The sequence below is a fragment of the Styela clava genome, chromosome 12 (genome assembly GCF_964204865.1).
Source record: "Styela clava chromosome 12, kaStyClav1.hap1.2, whole genome shotgun sequence".
Taxonomy (NCBI): Eukaryota; Metazoa; Chordata; class Ascidiacea; order Stolidobranchia; family Styelidae; genus Styela; species Styela clava.
Window position 1 is genome coordinate 7,314,596 of NC_135261.1, and position 20,699 is coordinate 7,335,294.

General features: G+C 33.3%; 1 protein-coding gene across 1 annotated transcript; it reads right to left on the bottom strand.

Moving 5' to 3' along the window:
- Positions 1 to 2,114: 2,114 nt before the first annotated feature.
- LOC120329477 (protein-tyrosine sulfotransferase 2-like) lies at positions 2,115 to 19,528 on the bottom strand. Its single transcript, XM_039396125.2, has 7 exons — positions 19,256 to 19,528; positions 18,348 to 18,514; positions 17,544 to 17,699; positions 12,090 to 12,212; positions 9,730 to 9,939; positions 7,161 to 7,350; positions 2,115 to 6,188 (listed from the first exon to the last, which is right to left on the bottom strand). Exons 1-7 carry the CDS (start codon positions 19,448 to 19,450, stop codon positions 6,159 to 6,161), a joined length of 1,071 nt encoding a protein of 356 aa, XP_039252059.2. The 5' UTR covers positions 19,451 to 19,528; the 3' UTR covers positions 2,115 to 6,158.
- Positions 19,529 to 20,699: the final 1,171 nt, after the last annotated feature.

Below are 20,699 nucleotides of genomic sequence, written 5' to 3' on the forward strand. Positions count from 1 at the left end.
CAAAAATAAATTTGTGGCCCGCGGAGCCCACAACTTCGAACCACCCTGCACCCTGATCTAGATCGCTTATAATGATAATTATTATTGGTGCCCACTGCCGACTTGTTGGCGAATTACCGATTGCAGCAATCTTAAATTTTTGGAATACGTCAAAAACTCTTTATTTTAAATTGAACGACTTTTCGCGGGCTTTGAGTTCTCCTGGAAAATGATGTACCAATGTTATATGTCATTGACCAGGCGTTAGATGATAAAACAGTATTTGCAATTAATTTAGATCAAATTTTACTTTTCAGGGCACCCGTTTCCGAATATACGAAGTTATTTCGCAAAACAATTCGTTTTGTTACATTTATTTTGCACTCCCAATAAAATACATATTTTTCGCAATTCAAGTCGCCGTCGAATCCGTTCCTATCGTCCAAGCTCGACACACGTTTGGCCGAGTGTCGGGCGGTATGTTAGTAGACGATAAATTAAACGGTTGTCACAGATGGATGGTATGTACTCGTATAACGATAATACCCGAAAATTAAGATTGTGCAAGGATAATAAGGAATTTGTCCATAGATATTATTTTACAAGTCTTGCTGGCAGAAAATAAACACGCTGACATACTTGATTACAATTGATTGTCGTTAAATTTATTTTACACCATTATTAAACGTGCCCTACGAAGTGCGGCGGCATAAATTGCAGTGGTTTCGGTCAGGGCTGTGTATTTTTGGCGCTCTCTCATCAATAATAATTCAATGTTTTTTCATATCTCCTTTTTTTTTTATCTCACAATTTAGTATTAAAGTGCATAATGCGCTATTTATTTTATCATATATATAAGTATTTAAGGATTACATAAAATTTGAACAAAGCAAAATCTAACTTTTAAATTCTTATATTTCATTGTCCTGTTTGGTAATGAATAAAATCCAATGCCCAGGGTATTTCCAATTAAATACAAAGGTAGTATACATTCACAACGTTGCTTGTTTAAAATTGTAATTCATACATATGGTGTGATAATAACTACATTTGAATGACAATAAAAATAGTATATGATTCGGTATTCTGGAATCGATTTAAGTATTCTAGAATAGTAATTATTTTATATTGTCCAACCCTAGTTCACACCCCGTGGGGGAAAATTATGTACGAGAAGGTTGGTTGCTGGACTCCTCACCGCCGTGACTCTCGCAACCGCTGGTCGGTTACGGCTTCCTCCACCATCAAGTTCATGAATCTAGTTTTAGTACAAATACCTAACCAATCCAATACCCGAAATGAAGACTTGGTTCGTCATTTGATTAAGCAGTCTTATTGACTTTACTTTAACCGGGATAAAACTAAAAAAGTAACTCCTAATCCTCCCAAAAGTCAGTATGCGCATACTCCTCCCAATCGGTCCTTCTAGTTAAAATGAGGTTCACTATAAACAATGTTCCATACACTTTAGAACATTGTATATACTATATTTCTCCGTGTATAATACGTACTTTCAAAGCCATATTTTAAGTCCAGAACAAAGGGGTGCGTACTACGCATTGACATAGAAAACAATGCAAAAAATATTATTCCATGCTTAACTGGTTAATAATTCTCACCCTAAGTGTTGTTATTTCATTTGTAAGAATTAGATCATGCTTGTTTCGGTAGAAGCATATCAATCCGACAAAATTTAGCTAGTAAAAGTATAGTCTCAATCAATTCATTAATTTAAGAGTCCGAAAAACAGTGAATTAATGTCGATAAGAACAGCTGTACATCCGCTAACTGCTGTCATTGTCTGGTCTGGCCGTTTCTTCCCTGTTCCGCCGAATCAGCAAAACTTCAGGGTGATAAATCACTATAGGTCACGCAAATTATTGACCAAATGGCGGTCTCTCCTTGAAGTGCGTGTCTAAAAACACACTCAGACGTCAGGCCTTATCAGCTTTTAAAGAGATCAAAGACTAATTACAGCATGATACGAAAATATCGAATAACATCACATCGTAAATACACGAAACAACATATTAATTAGGAGAAATTCCTGGGCCCAGCTGTGCTAAAATACACATGCGTATTATCGGAACAACTCTTCCTGCAATTAAACCAATGGGACAGCACAAAAGTGCAAGTTTAGTCAAACATGATTTAATCATAAAAATACTGTTCTAGTAGACTGCATGTAAAAATAGTTCACGAAAATATATCAAACAGAACGAGTGACTGATGCAAAGGGTCGTCCATAAATGAACATAAACTGGACTATGAAAATTTGTCAGGATCAAACTTTGTCAGCTTGTGACGAAGCATTCAAGTTCTATAAATATATCTTTTAAGCATAATCATGCTTAATCGAAAGGTAAAAAGAAATCATATTAGTTTGTTTATGATAACTAAAAACAATAACATTCTTTGATCTTCATCTAAAAAAAAACGCCATCCTTGATCTTTACAATTCCTAGCATACTTTAAAGCCAAGCTTTTGAATTGGGAACGTGCATCCAAATGACTGTGTATTCAAGAACTATGTATTTTTTCTAGCATAGCAGAGGGGCATGGGATATTCAGAGTCCTTAAAAAGTGGACAACAAAACATGATTAGATGAATTTTCTTCTGTGAACAAGCATGATCGTCAATAATAATGAAATAAACTCAGACATGAAATAAAAATACAGTAAAATGGCAACAAAAGCAGCTGAAGTATGATTGAAGATAAACGCAAATAACAAAATGATAATAACACAAACATAAATGATTTCATCTTGGATTTACATGAATTTGAAACCCATTAAGATAACTGGAGACCCAGATACAAGTTGAACACAGACATGAGCATTTCATAGAGCAAACATATTTCATTCTTGTAGTAATGACTTTGAAGTGATCAAAGATTTATAACGGAGGAATTTTAATAATATTTTTTATCACATTTTTAGTCTTGGTCAGGCAAAAAAAATAATAACTGTTTTGTATTAAGTTCTTCAAAAGCATCGAAATCTAGATTCTGTTAGAAATTTTCAGATCTATGTCAAAAACGTTTCTGTCTGTAACAAGATAAACTATAAACGACAATACATTGAAATGTAAAACTGCAGTCTTAAATTATTGGAAGTACAGTAGTAATAAAACGTTTCAATACTGAATAAAAAGAGGACTTACAGAACTGAAATACAAGGTAGATAGATAGCTTCATATCATAACGATTAATTATTTTCTAATTCCACATTTCAAGTTGCTATTACCGTAACTTTGGAACTCAATAATCTTAACTAAATGTATTTATTTTGCAACATAAGTAGCAGTAAAGAACAAAATTTTTTATGGGCATTTGTCACTCAGCATTCACTCACTCACTCAGCATTCACTCAGAAATAAAGCAAAGCTGCAGGCCACCACTGAGGCATCAAGAGCAACTGAGACTATAAAGAATTATAGGTGGAATAGCGCAATAGCAAATACAGATTCACGCAATATTAAAGCAGTCCATGTCAAAATGATCACAAAGAAAAGCTACAAGAAGATAATTCGATACTCCCGTAGTATGTGTACCAGGTTAGGATTAGGCCATAATTTTATCCATATTTCCCCAATTTCAGTTCTATTACAAGTTCTGTGACTGTCTGTGTTAGCCAAGTGAATACACCCCCTGCCCATAGGCTCTCTTCCCTTTACACAACTTGATGTAAACTGGGCAAACAAAATTAGTACCTTCATATTGGTACACATACCTCTGGAGCGCCGATAATTCCACGCGACTTAATTTCTATGGAAAAAACTTTACGCATAAAATTTTTTGTCTGGTAGGTATACTGACAATAAACACGATTGTAGAGTCGAATTCATTACATTCGTTAGAATTCATGCAATGTACATAAAATTATAAACAGTACTACTTTCAAATTTGTATCATGGTTACATGGAAACATTTTGAAAAAGAGTTTAGGATTTAGAATCTGAAGTTTTTGCTTGGGTTAAAGACTGAACCATGGACATATTTTCAGCTTCCAGCTGACTATAATTAAAATGGGGCTCCCGAAGTATGCGAACCAAGATGGCGGACATCGGAATGTAATATGTGTACTAGGCTAGGGTTAGGCCATAATTTTAGGTATAAATACTACGGGAGGCTCTTGGCTAGTCTTCGAACTGATAATAGGACTAAAATAAGGAAAATTGGAAAAAATCATCGCCTAACCCTAACCTGTTACCCATGTTACGTTCCGATGTCCGCCATCTTGGTTCGCATACTTCGGGAGCACCATTAAAATTTATAACTTCTATTAGCATATAGTCAGACCTCCAGATATTCAAAATTTCAACGTTGAAATTTTTTATTGAACAGGATAAAAAATTACAAACGTCAAATTTTTCCCAAAAAAATTGGTTTCTTGAAATCAATAATCGAACTTTTAGTCAGAATCAAAATTTAGTCAAATATTTTTGACAGTTCAATGGAACTTTTCACCATATGACTGGAACAATGTTTTTGGGTTTTGTGAACTGTAGGTATTTATTTCATGTAGGTATATTTCAAAAGTCCTGCTGCACACTAACACAAATGTAATTATGTAATTATTGAGTTCCATCAGACGAAGCGTTGCAGAAATACATTTGTGTTAGTGTGCAGCAAGACTCTTGAATGAAATAGACTGGAGCCCGAGCCTCGAGCTGTGACATTTTGGTGGAGCCGGTGTCAAGCTTACCATGTCAGATGGAGGTGAAGCCAAAGCTACCAGAAATTCTATAGTGGCTCCTAACCACCTGATTATTTTTCAACATTTGATTAAAAATTGTTAAAAATTCTGATTTAATTAATAAATTGTTTAGTAGGTGGGGGGGAAATTATAAATAAGTAAATTCAAAAAAAAAAAAAAAAATATGCCTCGAATAAGGTTTATCCATTTACCTCTTATTTTTAAATAAAGTTTTGTTCAATATTCGATGATAAAATGTAGTTCAATGTGAAATGGTAACACAGATCAACATGCATGGGACATACATGGCTTCAATATTTCTTTTCATTACTAGTTCGTGTATGGGTAAAGCATAAATGATTTTGGTGCTCCCGAAGTATGCGAACCAAGATGGCGGACATCGGAACGTAACATGGGTAACAGGTTAGGGTTAGGCGATAATTTTTTTCCAATTTTCCTTATTTTAGTCCTATTATCAGTTCAAAGACTAGCCAAGAGCCTCCCGTAGTATTTATAGCTAAAATTATGGCCTAACCCTAACCTAGTACACATATTACATTCCGATGTCCGCCATCTTGGTTCGCATACTTTGGGAGCCCCATGATTTTAATAACTACAAAACTTTATAATTATGAATAGCAATGATGAAAAGCAATGCAAATAATTATAAATAATAATTCAGGGACTAAACAACAAAATGATTCTTCTTATCATGTCAGCTCTGTATCTGGCCTTTGACCAAAACAATCTATGTTTTAAATTTAAATGTTATATACTCATTGAAGAATTTTATTTTCCATTTTTAGGTTCACACGCACTATGCAGCCGGATCTCAACCAATGGGCCATAATCCACTGCTGGACCAGAGAAATATTTTCAAGTGGGCCACAGCCCACAAGCCATTAGCTAGAATTATTGACAAATGATTTAAATTTACCTGTAGTAGCATTAAATAATGATGCTGTTTTTTTCTTTTACGTGAGTGGTAATTTTAATTATTAATATGGAAGTGTCCATTTTCGCAGAAGATATTTTTTTCTTGTAGAGTTACCCTTGTTTTGAAAAGTTTATGGACCACAAAATTTTTATGCAACGAATGTGGGCCATGACAGAAAAAAGGTAGAGAAATACTGCTCTAGGAAACCCGTAAACAAATCTCCGTATTTTAACTATATATATATGTTTGTATAAATACAGATTATTTTAAAAAACTAATGAATTCTCGCGGTGCTTAGAACTCTAAATATCTGAAGTTGAAAATAATCTGGGCCCAACCCAATCTCTGTTAAGTACGGATCTTGTGTAATCTGTGATAAAACATCTATGATGTGAAAATAAACACAGCCAGGAGCCACTCTCTTAGGCATATACTGCATGCAGCCTGTCTCTATTCTATTCAATGTCCACACTGGACTACATTGCTGTGTCTTCCGCAGTCCTTATATCTTGGTTGTTCCATCATTCGTGTTAATTCACTGGCATCAATGTACAGAACTACTGTTACCAGCCACCTGAGAACAAAGTTAGCTGTATAAATATAAAAAATAAGAGGGCTGTTCTAAAATAGATAAAGATCGCACACTGGCAGCAGTAAGATCTCAGCTGAGCACAGAGTTTGCTAAAAAGATTAACAGGTATGTGTGATGGAATAAAGCGTCCTCATAATATGTCGTAAAAAAGTAGAATAAAAGAGAATTTGGGGTAAAATATCTAGTCTACTAAGATTAAAAAAAATTTGACGGAAAAAAAAAGTCTGTTGAAGACTTCCATCGTTAATTACTTGAAAATTTGAACCTGATTGGTCCATTAGTTGTGTAGAAAACCAATTTTTTACAAACAACAAAATTAAGTAAGACAATCCATAGGTCTAGTTTACTTCGTTACCAACAACAGAGCAAAGAACAAATGATATGGCCGCTAAATTAACTAAAAAATATGTAATACTTGGGAGGCTGGAGTTTATCCTCCCAAACGAATATCTGGAATATTTTATGTGAAATATTTTGCGAAATAACTTTTGTTTCTGGGTGGAAAAATTACTTAATTTTACAGTCCAAATTCCAAATGATAAACAATTTTGCTATTCCATGAATATCCAACCCTATCATGATAAATTTACTATATTTGATATTTATCACTAACACAATTTCACATTATCCAATTAGTTTCAATTTCACTAGCGAGAGTGATTGCAGTTGGCAGTGATGGCAGTTCAGACTGAATAAACAATCAAAGTAAAGAGGAAAGAGTATATGCTTCTCGATAATCGGGGACAGAAGGGCTAATAAATATAAGCCAATAAATAAAGAAAAAATGTACAATTTCACCAATTCAAAAGCCATATGCACTTCATTTTTCATATTGAAATTTATGTACATCATTGATGAAAACAAGACTTTACTTTGTTAGGATGCAAGTTCTTGAATAACAAGGGTATGGATCCCTTGCCAAAATTGTTAAGTTGAATAATTTGAACAGCATACCAATTTTTTGATGAATTCGTCTGGTTCTCCGAAATTAGGTCGAGGATTATATGGATCGTAACCCAGTTTCGATAACATTGGTGCAATCTTGGCCATATCTCTCTCAACATCTTCTGGAATGTGTCCGAACCAACTAGTCAATGCATCCAAATATAAAGGACGCTGAACTTGGTCCGTTGACTTTTCCAATCTTGCAGAAAAAAAAAAAAATTAATAACAAAACCCGTTAGTAGCTTTAGAAAGTAACCTAATTTTGCATGAAAGTCTCCATTGAAAATGTTAAAATTATGAAAATACTTTTAGTAAATCTAATTTAATGAGAAAATGAGCCACTTTCTTTGAATAGATTGCTTCTTTGGTGGTTTTTCACGAGAAGTTATATATGGACAATCAGCTTATGCATGTCAAATTCCAGTTATTATAACGCCAAAGACATTATATACGTCATAAATACTAAGGAAGTGAGAGTGGAAGAAGAGGAAGTCTCGTGTCAATGGATAATTCTGTGAATGTACTATGGCAAGCCATTCTATTCTGTACTGACAAACATAAGCTGATTGTCTATATAGCATGGTTTATCTATATTCGTCCCTAAAATCTCTCCTTCCAATTTCCCCAATGGAATGTATTGTGAATGTGGATGACATCACTTGCCAATTCAACTGGTATCAATTTATTAGACCTAAACAATGTTGGTTTGTATACGAACTATTAGAATAAAAATTTTAACGAGAGGGTAGAAGCTTTGCCTTTCTTGGAGGAAGGAAACTATTAAGGAAATAGCCAGTTGCATTCATGAAATTAATAATAGAAAACTACTATGGGAGTTATATAGCATGAAAGGACAAAATATTTTTGTTCAACATAGGGCAGTGGTTCCCAACCTTTTATGGCTCTTGGACCCCTATTGGAGCCTTTTAAAACTCATGGCTATCCCTGTTTATCATTCCAGTGGTATTTATTAAAGTGTTATTTTGAAAGGTAGATTCCAAATCCCATTATGTTCAAACAATTCTTGCTCAACAAAATATGAAAACACCCAGTAAAATAACCTTATCGGGTGATGGAACTAGGAAGGATTTTTTTTAAATAAAAATGAAATCAATTTTGCGCCTAGCCTTGTGGCCCCCTTCAACTTCTCTGTGGCCCCTCTGGGGGGCTGCGCCCCACGGTTGGGAACTGCTGATATAGGGTGTTTCATAATCAGTTGCCTCAGGGTGAGCCTAGAGGAAGGTCATTGGGGCAGCCGATCCAAGCTGTCGAGTTTGCGTTATCACACATGCTTTATTACACGTTTTCATGAATTAATTTATTTAATTACGCCACGTTTATTAATAACAAAATCCGCCAATGCAAGTTAAGGAATAAACGCATTATGGCCAAATATTTAAACAAATTATAGTTAATTAAATTAATATAGACATCGCAAATGGTTGAAAATCTTTGCATGTGGACCCAGACAACCGCTTTCGTATTATGTGATTTGTTGAATATTTACACTTGTACAGATCATTAGGACCTGATACGATCACTCCACCCACCAAGGATGGCCGAAACGGTATAATTTTGTATTTCGATTACATTATACATGTATACTAAAAAGGCTATTGAATATATTTTGTTGGTTTGTTGGTTTGTTCCACAAGAGAAATTAGAGCAAGACAATTGTAAATTCATAGAAATATATTTGGAGATGCAGAATATTTTAATAATTGGGATAAACATTGTCTCAATTAGTATTCTTTATTTTATTCCGTCAGATGTCTACTAATTTTTAACTATCTTAAAATAATAAACGCCATTTTCAAACGAAAATATTATAGATTCTTCTGGAAAACGAAGAATTCATAAAATCCAATATAATCGATTTAGAAATTAGAATATATTCGAATTTCGATTTGGACAATCCTTCCTGACACATCCTAATACCATGTCCATTGGGACCATTAAGCAAAGTAATAGAGTTTAGTTTCAGATCATTTAGCTTGAGATCATTGGGATAATTGTCAATACTCAATGTTGTTCAATACATGATTCGTCACTGTAAAATTGAATAATCAAAATCTCTAGGGTCCATTAAGCAATTGATCTAGGTAGAATTTGTCCCAAGAGACCGTTCTAAGCAGAAAATATTGACATTTCCCTGTTCAGGAATTAGCGAATTATCTTTGAAATATACCGACAAATCCACTTGAATTTAAACAAAATACCATAGATATTTTAGTACTTCCGAAGTAACTGAACTAAGATGGCGAACACCGGAACGTAGTAAGTGTACCAGGTGAGGGTTAGGCCATAATTTTATTCCAATTATCCTTATTTAGTTCTATTACGAGTTCGGGGACTAGCCAAGAGACTCTCGTAGTATTTGTACCTGAAAATATGGCCCAACCCTAACCTGGCACACATACTATGTTCCGGTGTCCGCCATCTTGGTTCACACACCTACTTCAGGAGTTTTATTACTTACATACTTCTGGACTCTGTGGAGTGCCAGTAATTCTACGGTATTTTATAAAAAGTTAATACAAATGGACTTATAAAAAAAAAAAGAAATCATTACACTCACTTTGAAAGTTGTATGTCACTCATATGTTTCTCGTGATGCATTACATTTTCTGACCACGGAATATTCAAAAACTTGAAAATGCGCTTCGTTTCTGAAAGAGGCTGAAGAACTAACTTTTCATAATGAACGGGAAGACAATACTTAGTTCCGACTTGCTGACATTGCCCATTTATAAGTTCCATTGCTTTGTTCCATTTTGTCAATACATCCCTGAATTACAAGAAAAAATGTAACCATTTAAATACAAGGCACTGATGAAGAAATATGTATAGTATTCAACTGCCTTGATATCCAAACTTTTTTCCATGAAACTGATTTTAAAAAAATAATTGCATGCCAAATTGTATATTGCAAAATTTAACTTCATTTGACTATTATTTTGTTCCATAAGTCAATATTCAGAAATTGAAAATTATTTAGCTAATTCCAATTCTTGATGATTTTTTAAAACGCTGCCAAAAAGATTCCATTATCATTGATTAACTTAATTGCAAATATATATTCTAGAATTGGAACTTCACCATTGCAGGAATGGCCGAAACCCAATATATCACTACTTCAAATACATTCAGAAAAAAATTCTTTAAATACATTTTAAATTGGGGGCAATTTGATGTGGAAAATAACATAAATCACTATTTCTTCATGTTGATCATATGTAAAATGACATAAATATAAAAGTTATCGTCATTGGTTTCTCTGTGTTGTTTGTTACGTGTTGTGATATTTATGTTTTGATCTGCTTGCTTGACGACTTGGAATTCTTAATTTTTTGATAAAAATGTTCTTCGATTATCAGACTGAAAGTCAGACTTCCCAAATTTAATTCCAAATTTATATTCAAAATATTTTTTATATTGAATATAATGAAATTTGAATATTCTATCAGTTTTGGACATCTCTTGGGAGAATATGCAGTCAGTTTAGTTTTGTTCTATGTCAATTTTTTTTTATAAAGTTCTAGATTTTTGTGAACAAAACTTGAATGCAAGCTAATTGCTTGAACCTTTATAAGCAGACTGCATGAAATGAAAATGTTTTTTAAATGAAATTGACTTGAATAAAGTTCATCAAGCATTCTATTTCCACGGCACATCTCAAATTTTGTGTTACTCACCAAATCACCAATACTATTTCAAATTTCTATACCGGAATTTATTTATGTAATATATTCGAAATAAAAAATTTGAGTTTTTTTTGGAAACAACTGGCGCATTGAATAGTCTTATTATATTGCTCTGCCAATTTTGAAGATTTTGAATTTTGAAGAACAATTACAACCTAATAATAATATAATACGCTGAATATAAAATATTCCAGGAACACTCACCGGTAATATAATATTAAATACTGAATAAATTATAAATCAGCATGGATACAAAAAATTTCCGCAAAAATGTATCATTGATGAAACAAATAATGCCTCGATTGTCATTTGTCACTTTACCACTATTCGAGTAAAAAATATTTTAGAAATGCCTGATGCTAATTTTGATAATAAAGACACATTTTAACAAAAATATTCAGAGATATATTGTATATTTATGTAACACTATCAAAATGAAGTTCTCATGCCTTGAGATATCATTCCTTTCATAACACTTGTTAAAAGGTATATTTAGCTTGTTCATGTCAAAAAGTTTATTAAGATAAGACGAGCGTTACAATACAACATAACAGATTCTTATCAGGAGGAAAGGTTAAATCCATTAGGCTATATTTATCAGCAAGAATATATTGTTTGTGTATTTATTTTTCGTAGCAGGCAGTCATTGGTAGGTAAAATATTCTTCTAAAGTTATCGGAATCCTTTTTTCATCCACTGATTTACATATTTATCACGGGGGAAAGAACAGCCGATAAATATGATGGTTTAATCATATTGCGAACCACGGCCTCTCGTCCTGTTACCAGTTTAATTGGGTTTGGGATTAGCTAGCCAGTTATTTGCTTTTAGAAGCATGGACTTGATGTCCATTCTTCTAACCAACCAGCGGTTACATGATCACCCTACGGCGGCAAGTAGGGACTCTCGCACATAACTCACCCCACATGAGATTTGAACCTGGGAACGCACGTGGGGTAATCAGAAGTACGATGGCAAGCGTATTCCCAACGCTTAACGCCAAACACTGGGCATTGCCCCCCCCCCCAATTTATCATGCCCAGGTTGAGGTGGTACGAGAAACTAACAGCCTATAGTTTAAAAAAATCAAAATCTTTCCCGTTCAGCATCACCTACACCCTGGGTGAGGTGGGGCACGGGATTTTACCCCGAGATAATAACCTGTGATGCAGAAGTATTGATATTTTATAAAAAAAATTCTATTCTGAAGAATTAAAAATTATTCCTCTCTCACCTGTAACTTGTAATGTCGAAACCAGCTATCGTTACTTTTCTACTAATAATTGAATGCGCAGTTGCTCGTCCATCTCGTAACATTAATAGAAATTTGGCATTTGGAAAGAGTTCATGCAGATATCTAAAAACATAAAAAATTGTTCGATATGAAAATATTTTCACCAAAGGTCAGTACACAAACGCGGTCCGTTCATTCTAAATAAAGAAATAATTCAAAATATATTCGAAACTTATTTCAACTATGCAAACAAAAGTCAAATGCATCGTTTGGCAAAATACAAGAGCACATCTCAATATCAGGAAATGGTACTGTTGTGACAACTTAGTGGTATAGCTGCGCGTCGACTTTGTTGAAAATATGTGAAATATTCGGCCGCATAGCCGCCGTAAGAAATTTGAAAAAAATGTTATTCATACATATATAAATTACCATATATATATATATTCTTGAATCATCTTTTAAACTGAAAATTTGGAATATATTAGCTGCGCAGAAAGGCGATTTTTTTCAAACTTTTTGTTCTAGGTAGTGAGAGTATACTGTAGAACTGTTGAGCTTTTGTTAAATGGAGTTATTTGATCTACCGGTATATATAATTAAATTCTGAAAATACAATTTAAAACTTAAAAATAGCACGAAAAGCCACAAAACAAATTGTTTACCACCATGCCGAAGATATGTGGTAAAATGTCTCTAAGTCGCTGCTAAATTTCAGTTTTTACGCCACCATCGACAGCTTGCTGACATACTAGGAAAGTAAACAAGTAAGCCAATGCACAATGAGACATATAATTGATATGATGTCACAAATTGTTTCCAGTGATTTAGCGAAAAACAAGCTATATCACAACTATCAAATAAAAAATATGCTTTTCAAATCAAGAAGCAGCCGTGGTCCTAATTTAATACTTAAAAGGTCCGGATTCGGACCGATGTCCGCCAGTTGAGTAGCCCTGTCCTAATTTACTGAAACTTTTGTGTACAATCATACACAAACAGAAGTTCAAGTGCTGAATATATTTCCCTCATTTTCATAGAATTGAGAAATTTATGGATTCTGCTTGGGTCACCCTATTCCCAACAATAACTTCGATTGATAGTAGTCTAGATTTGTAGTTTTATTAATTATTTAATTTCGACCATCCCTAAAGCACAGTTTCATTTCCTCATCAAAAATGGTTTTTTAGCTCAAACATTTGCCACTTATGCTGAAACAAAAGAAAATTTTCATTCAACCTAATTTTTATTTTATTTAAGAGTATATCAGTTTCCACTCAGGTCTGTCTGAAATCCCTTTTTTCAGGCAAAAAAGTAAAATATTTAAAGCTATGCTCAAAATGTTACATATAACAATAACACAAAAATTGTAAAATTAAAAATGACTATTTCATGAATACAGAAAAAAAGTCGTAGGGTTGTATGATTTCACCATTTATCAAAGAAAATTCAAAAATTCCAAGTCTATGCAATTTACTAAATAAAAATCATAATTGTAATTTGTAATGAATTTTTTTAATTGTGCAAAAATGTTTCAGCATCCATAGGCATCAACAGTGTATCCCAAATCAGTAACAGGCTGTCGGAGTTGTTTTCGAGGATTATATTTCACTGAGTCATGCAGTCAACTAACAATGGCAATTATGAGCAATGGCAAGCGTGATCTTACAATCTCTAAAAAGTCGTTTGAACTTTCCTTGCTCTTTACAATAAAAATAAATATGAGCATTTATAAAGCCAATAAATAAGAAATGTAGCAAAAACAAAGGCAAAGAATGTGCGTCACAGAATCAAATATCAAACCACAATTAATAGGTCTGTATTGCTGCATAACTATGTTTGATTGACTAATAAAAGGCAATAAAAAGAGACAGAAAAGGTGTCCTTTCTAGTAACTTTTTAGTGATATAATTCACCAGATCAAAATTTTTTTCATAAAATAATGCTTGTTCTTTTTTTGCTCTGAACAAGTTCCTATAACAGCAGTCAATGATATATAACACTGTAATCTGCAATGCCACCAGATGCCAGGCCATCGTTGGACAGTATACCAGTTTAACGGTATCAAAAAAGACTTCAAATCTCAAACCATTGTTTTTCTAATTAATTTTACCTAATAACCGTGAGAAACCTTAGTCTTTTCATAACATAATCATCATTTGTATCAAAATGTAAATGGTAAATAGAATTTGTTGTAATATTTCATTGTAATAACTGTGAAGAGAATGGCGGTTCCATAAAATAAAAGAAGTTTCCCATGACTACTGAGCCCCATGCAGTTTGGTGATTTGAATCTTACTTTACAACAACTTACAGACAGTCTGCCATGATAAGAAGTGTTTACTGTCTCAGCTGTATCTGGATTTCATCAAAATATAACAGTATTTTCTCCATAGGATGGAAATCGTACACTGACACAAAGTGGAAAAATTCAGACCAGTTTCAATTAAGACAGTAAATTGAAAATTTTAATTCTCATTCTTAAACTGTCATTCTGAGCAAGTATTTTGGTCTCTAAGTTTTATTTCCAAGAACCTACATTATGTATAGTTCACTTCATTGCTGTTTCCTGCTCATATTGACATGAATTGCTTTAATTCTCACATTGATCGGTATTTACCAATGAACAATTCAACACTATAATTTTTAATATTAGTCCCTGTAGCTCCCAGTATTTTAGCAGTCACCCATAACTAAGCACGGATATTCATCCTTTTAATATTTCCTAATTGAGTTTGTGTGATCTTACTTTCCGCAAACCTAACCAGAGAAGATGTATCTTTCCCTATAACTGTCCCAGCTAAACATTGATGTTACATTTAAAATTTGCTCTCTTTACATACTATCGCGGCATAGGCAGTTGGAATGTAAACGACCTTACCAATGACAGTACAATATGTGAACGATGGTTACCACATATGGGAGCCTATTCTTGGAAAGAACTCAATCAATTCTAGGACTTTTATTCGCTTATAAGTTATTTAAAATGGGTTTGTATTGATTTCTTCAAAATTTCACATAGAATACAAGAAACGCTGAACACATATCTGGAATATCAAAACTTCAAAACCACTCAAAAATAGAACCATACAATGAAAGTTGTACCCTGTTTTACACCACACAAACCAGAAAACTCAACCCCAGGAAATACCCTCCCCCCATTTTCACAAAACCAAAATAATAACAAAAATGGGGGCTCCCGAAGTATGCGAACCAAGATGGCGGTCATCGGAATGTAATATGTGTACTAGGTTAGGGTTAGGCCATAATTTTAGGTATAAATACTACGGGAGGCTCTTGGCTAGTCTTCGAACTGATAATAGGACTAAAATAAGGAAAATTGGAAAAAAATTATCGCCTAACCCTAACCTGTTACCCATGTTACGTTCCGATGTCCGCAATATTGGTTCGCATACTTCGGGAGCACCCAAAAATGTATGTGATTTTTCTTCAGTTGTGAGGTGTGTGTAACCAATTAGAAAATAATAATTAGAAGCAAAAGTTACAGTGTTGTTGGTTTAGGTATTCAGTATATCTTGAAATACGTTGTATCAGATTTCAGATATTCAAAATAAGGTAATTGTATACCTCATCTTAAAAACCTAGAAAATGCAAACTTGACATCTTAAGGATGATGAATGGAATAATTCCTACAAAATTGGAAATAAAACTACCATTTGTGTAACAATTTTATTTATCACCAATGTGATGAATGGCTGGTTTTATAAAAACTACTTTTATCAAATAAATCATCTCAAAAACAAATTTATGCGACATGCTAATCAATAGATGAAATTGAGATTATCATATTCTAGACTGATATCCCCCAAAACCTAATCTCTATCAGAAAAATCGAAGCTTTAACTTAATTATTGATTAAATAGAAGGATTATCGTGATCTAACATATGTTGAATTTATATCCTATTTATTGGAATCTCAATATCTGATTGAGAGATATTCAATTTTGTTGTAGTCATTGTAGCGTTTCATGTATCATAATCAATGCACGACCCAAACTCAGAATCACAGACTACAAAAAGTAAGGCAGAGCAAGCCAGAAGGTTCGATCAAAATCTGCTTGGATGACGATTGCAAGTGATATGGCTGAGTGACCATATAGTGGTTTTGTTCAACGACGATTGTGCGTAGATTCGAAGAGAATGTATCTGACCGTGTCCGTGTGTCAAGTATTCACAAGATATTTCACTATTGCATTTTTGAGACACGCCGTTATGTGCTCGAAAAATCTTGCATTTTACGAAGTTAAGCGAATAGCCCCCTAGTCTATGAGCAAAGTTACAGGCGATCACTGGAACTCTCGCTAAATTTACAGAATTATGGAAATGGAAGTACATTATGTGATAGTAAATACAGATTGGCACAAGACTTGAAATAGCTGTCAAAGCGATCAAGATTATTGATTAAAGTCCCTCTCACACTATTTTGTAAAAGTCAACAGCACCATCCAATAATCAATCAATCAATTAAATAAAGATTTTTTCAAATGATAAAAGCAAATACCAAGAGAGGAATTCTTAGTTAGACTACTGCGTTATTGGCAAATTTTATTTGACCTGAATGATATTGTTTCATTTGAAAAAAAAGAAAACACGCATAACTGATAAATAAAAGTTCATTTATTTGTTACAAATATCTGATTAACAATCCCTATCCATGGCGTCGTATAAATGAGTAAGCTCTTTTTGGCTTTGTGCTCTCTCCAGGAAATATGTGAAATGCCTAACCTTCTAATAGGAGGTCCTATGTCAAGCTATATAAGATAAGCAGTAAATCGAATTCTACTTTTTCTAATATTATTTGACAAGATTCACAATAGCATGAATAATATATAAAAAATCCATTACTTGAAGACAGTAACTCAAAAATTAGATTCAAAATATAAAAACGATAGATATCTGATTAGATATCAAATCTTACGTGTCGCTTGATAACCAGCACTGGTCACAACTTCCCTTACCTAGTAAGTAAAACTATGCAATTATCAAGTTTCTTCTTGCTGGGAAAACTAAGTTTAGCTTGATATTTTTGAATATCGAATAGGCGTATTTTCCTATTGTGTCATATTTAACGAAAAAATTGACAAAATCGTAAATTTGAAGAAATTGTATTTGGTAATGAAGAATAATGTAAATAAAATTTTCTATTTTTACAGAGCCAAAATTTAATTTACCTGGTATTCATTATCAATGATGCTATGTCTAAAATATATTCGAAAGCAAAATGATCAAATACCAAACATTGAAGTTGAAATTATTTTAAAAAAAAATTTTTTTTTCAATATCCATTAAAATGAATATGAATGGGCACAAAAGCATGACTTTAAATGATTATAACAAATTCAAGTTTTCTTTCAATATTCATTAAAATAAATATGGATGGGCATAAAAGCTTAATTAAATTGATACTTTTATTAACAAATAAAAAAATCTCACGTTGTGGCTTTCAAGGTAAAAGGATCCTTGTTACAATAGTGTTTGGCAGGCTCTCCATGATTTAATATTATTTCCAGAATAAATTGACTGACGGCCTCATCTAATACACCAGGCAATACACCTGCCTCTTCCAGCCTTTTTTTCTCTTTGGAAGACCTAGAAAATTCAAATTTTCATTTATTTGCCATTATTGATACATAACTGTAAGCATGAAATTTATAGAGGGCCTTCTTAAATAAGGGTTAACACTTTTTCCCGCAAAAAACTCCTGTAACCCCTGATATAGGAATCTACGCTTTTATTTTAGTTAGATTTAAATTCTGAATATCCTATACAAATTAATCTTAAACTCTTTCTTAAACTTAGCCTACGAAACCGTCCCAATACCAGTATGGGTGTCAGTCATGTCACTGATAAAAAATTTGTATATTTAAAACAGTTTAGTAGCTTTGAATATTACATAAATTCGTTGAATCAATGAAAAAATAGTCAAAAACTTCATTATTCCAAAAAATGCTTATTTGGTATAAAAATATTATTCGCACAATATCATTTATATACAAAGCTATCAGATACTTTCAATTAATTCCCACTATTTACGAGATTACTTTAAATAAAAATAAAATAGGATTCAGCGTTCTGGATTCGATTTACTTTAAGGTGGAAAATTATTATGAATTGTCCATCCCTATCAGTAACGTCAGATTAATAGATCCAAAGTATCTTGAAATGGAAGCTTTCCTGAACATAAAATTGCGAACTTGGTACAGTCATACTCACAATAAATCAATACCTATAACATACCTTATCCAGTTATTCCTCATAAACAAAAGTCTTGGTATAACCCTGGTTTCTTGTCCACATCTAATATCGTCATGAGCGTCAAGCATCGTTCGCATTAAAGTTGTTCCACTGCGTGGCATTCCTCCAATGAAAATAACAGGGAGTTCTCGACTGTTGGCATGAGGAGTCTAAATATTGCATACACAGTATAATAGTCTAGAATGGCTGAAATTCTCAAAGTTTAAAAAAAGATATATTAGATTATTTAAATCATGGCCCTTTAAACTGAGTAAAATTTCGATCAAATTTGGAACTAGTACTGATACCCACCATTACCAAAATAGAGTCAAAATTCGATATTTTGTGCAAAATATGCCGACACATCGGCCTCATTAAAGGTATTGTCGATCTTATTATTTTTTTAGTATTTTCTACGGCCCGACTTACTGTAATTTCCTTCTAGTTTCTGGGGGGCATAAACAAATTTGGCCACAAACCAATTTACATTAATTAGATGAGGAAGAATTTACACAAATAAAAATCATTTTAGTATAAGGATAAGATATCATTTTTATCCTGGGGTGGAGGAAAGTTGATAAGACGACTTGATCATATGGCGAAACATGGCCAAATGGGTACCAAATTAGTTAGCCAGTTATTTGCTGCATGGACGTGATTGTGGAGAAAGTCATACCTGATCAGCTGTTACACGAGGAGTCCAGCAATCCTCTCGCACATAAAAATTCCTACAGGATTCAAACCCATGCAGGGTAATCAAATCAACTTATTTTAATTTCAAATCAATCTAATATACTTTGTTTACAATACAAAAATCGACCAATTCATTCTATAAGTGATCGATCCTCAAAAAGTTAATATATAATTTATCTCTTTGTACAGATTTGGCAAAAAACAGAAAAAATACAAACCTTTTGATCTGGATTATAATGATATTCTTGAGCATTTTTAACCATCATAATATCTCTATTGATAAACGACGAGGATGAATCAGTATCTTTCGGATGTCCAGATGTATACAAATATGTCAGATAAATGGTGAAAATCCATAACGCTAGGAACCATATTTTCCTCACTCCCGAAAACCCTGTTGTCCGCAGACCCATTGATATCAATCTTTATTAAATACTATTTTTATACATTCAAGTCTTCTATTTGAATTTTTATCTAAATGCAGAGATGATATTATCATTAGAGATGTACCGATGTATCGGTATCAGGTATCGGTATCGGCGATATCGGCCATTTTTTCAATATCGGCCATGTATCGGTATCGGTTAGATTAGGGCCGATATTTCCGATATATTTACCTTTTTGATATGGTCCAGAATGTTTTAAAAGATAGGTTGGAATACTACTTTTTCAATTTATTTTTTGTCTGGAGAGATCGTGAGCTATGAGCCATACATGCCCCCACCCCCGCGAGAGAATAGGATTCACGTGTTTTTAGCTATTTATCAGACAAATTAACTTAACTTATTTGGCTATTTTCGCTGTCAATTTTTTATATTGACATTTTTAATATTACATAGTAAATATGAAAAAATATATCAACACGGCACATAACATAAAGCAATTAGACGCCCAGTTTTAAATCATACAGCGGAATTGGGGTCCTTATTAACGGCACATGGACTTTTGGCACGGGTATAAATTCTGACTGTTTGTCAAGTACGTCAAGTACGAGTGTCATTTAGTCCGTCGACATCGATAAACTAAATTCCGACACAATTATCCCTCTACGCAGGTATTGATTTTGTTAAACTACACAATTTCTTTATAGATATATTGACGTGACCGCCTAGCCCTAGACTGTCACAAAATATATGATAGCAATTGTATAATAATATAAAATAGTAAAGTAAAAAAAACGTCCTCGACGGTTATAGGTAGGCCTTCTTTTGGTCGGTGCTGATTGATATTCTTTCATGTTGGCTTTGACTTACTTATTGCGTCGACGATTACGATTAGCCACGAAATAAAATATTTGAAAAATGCTTTTAATTTGAACGTAGGACGGCGGCTCTAGAATGTGTGGGTGATATTCGATATTCTTTTAAACACGAATAACGATTTTTGAAGGTCGCGATATTAACATTAAATTCATATTTGAGCTTATGAGTTTCAATTGAACACCGAGATTACTAGCGTTACTGTACAATGTATCTTAATCAGTTAAAGCATATGGATACCAAACGTTAATTTCATATTATGCGACACATATATCTTTTTTCTCGATCTGAAATATTGTGTACTATGAACAACGCTCAAAGATCATTGTTTTAACCCGTCTGCCCTACACAGCACACCTAATTAGGTAATAATTACATAGTATCGGTATCGGAATATCGGTGA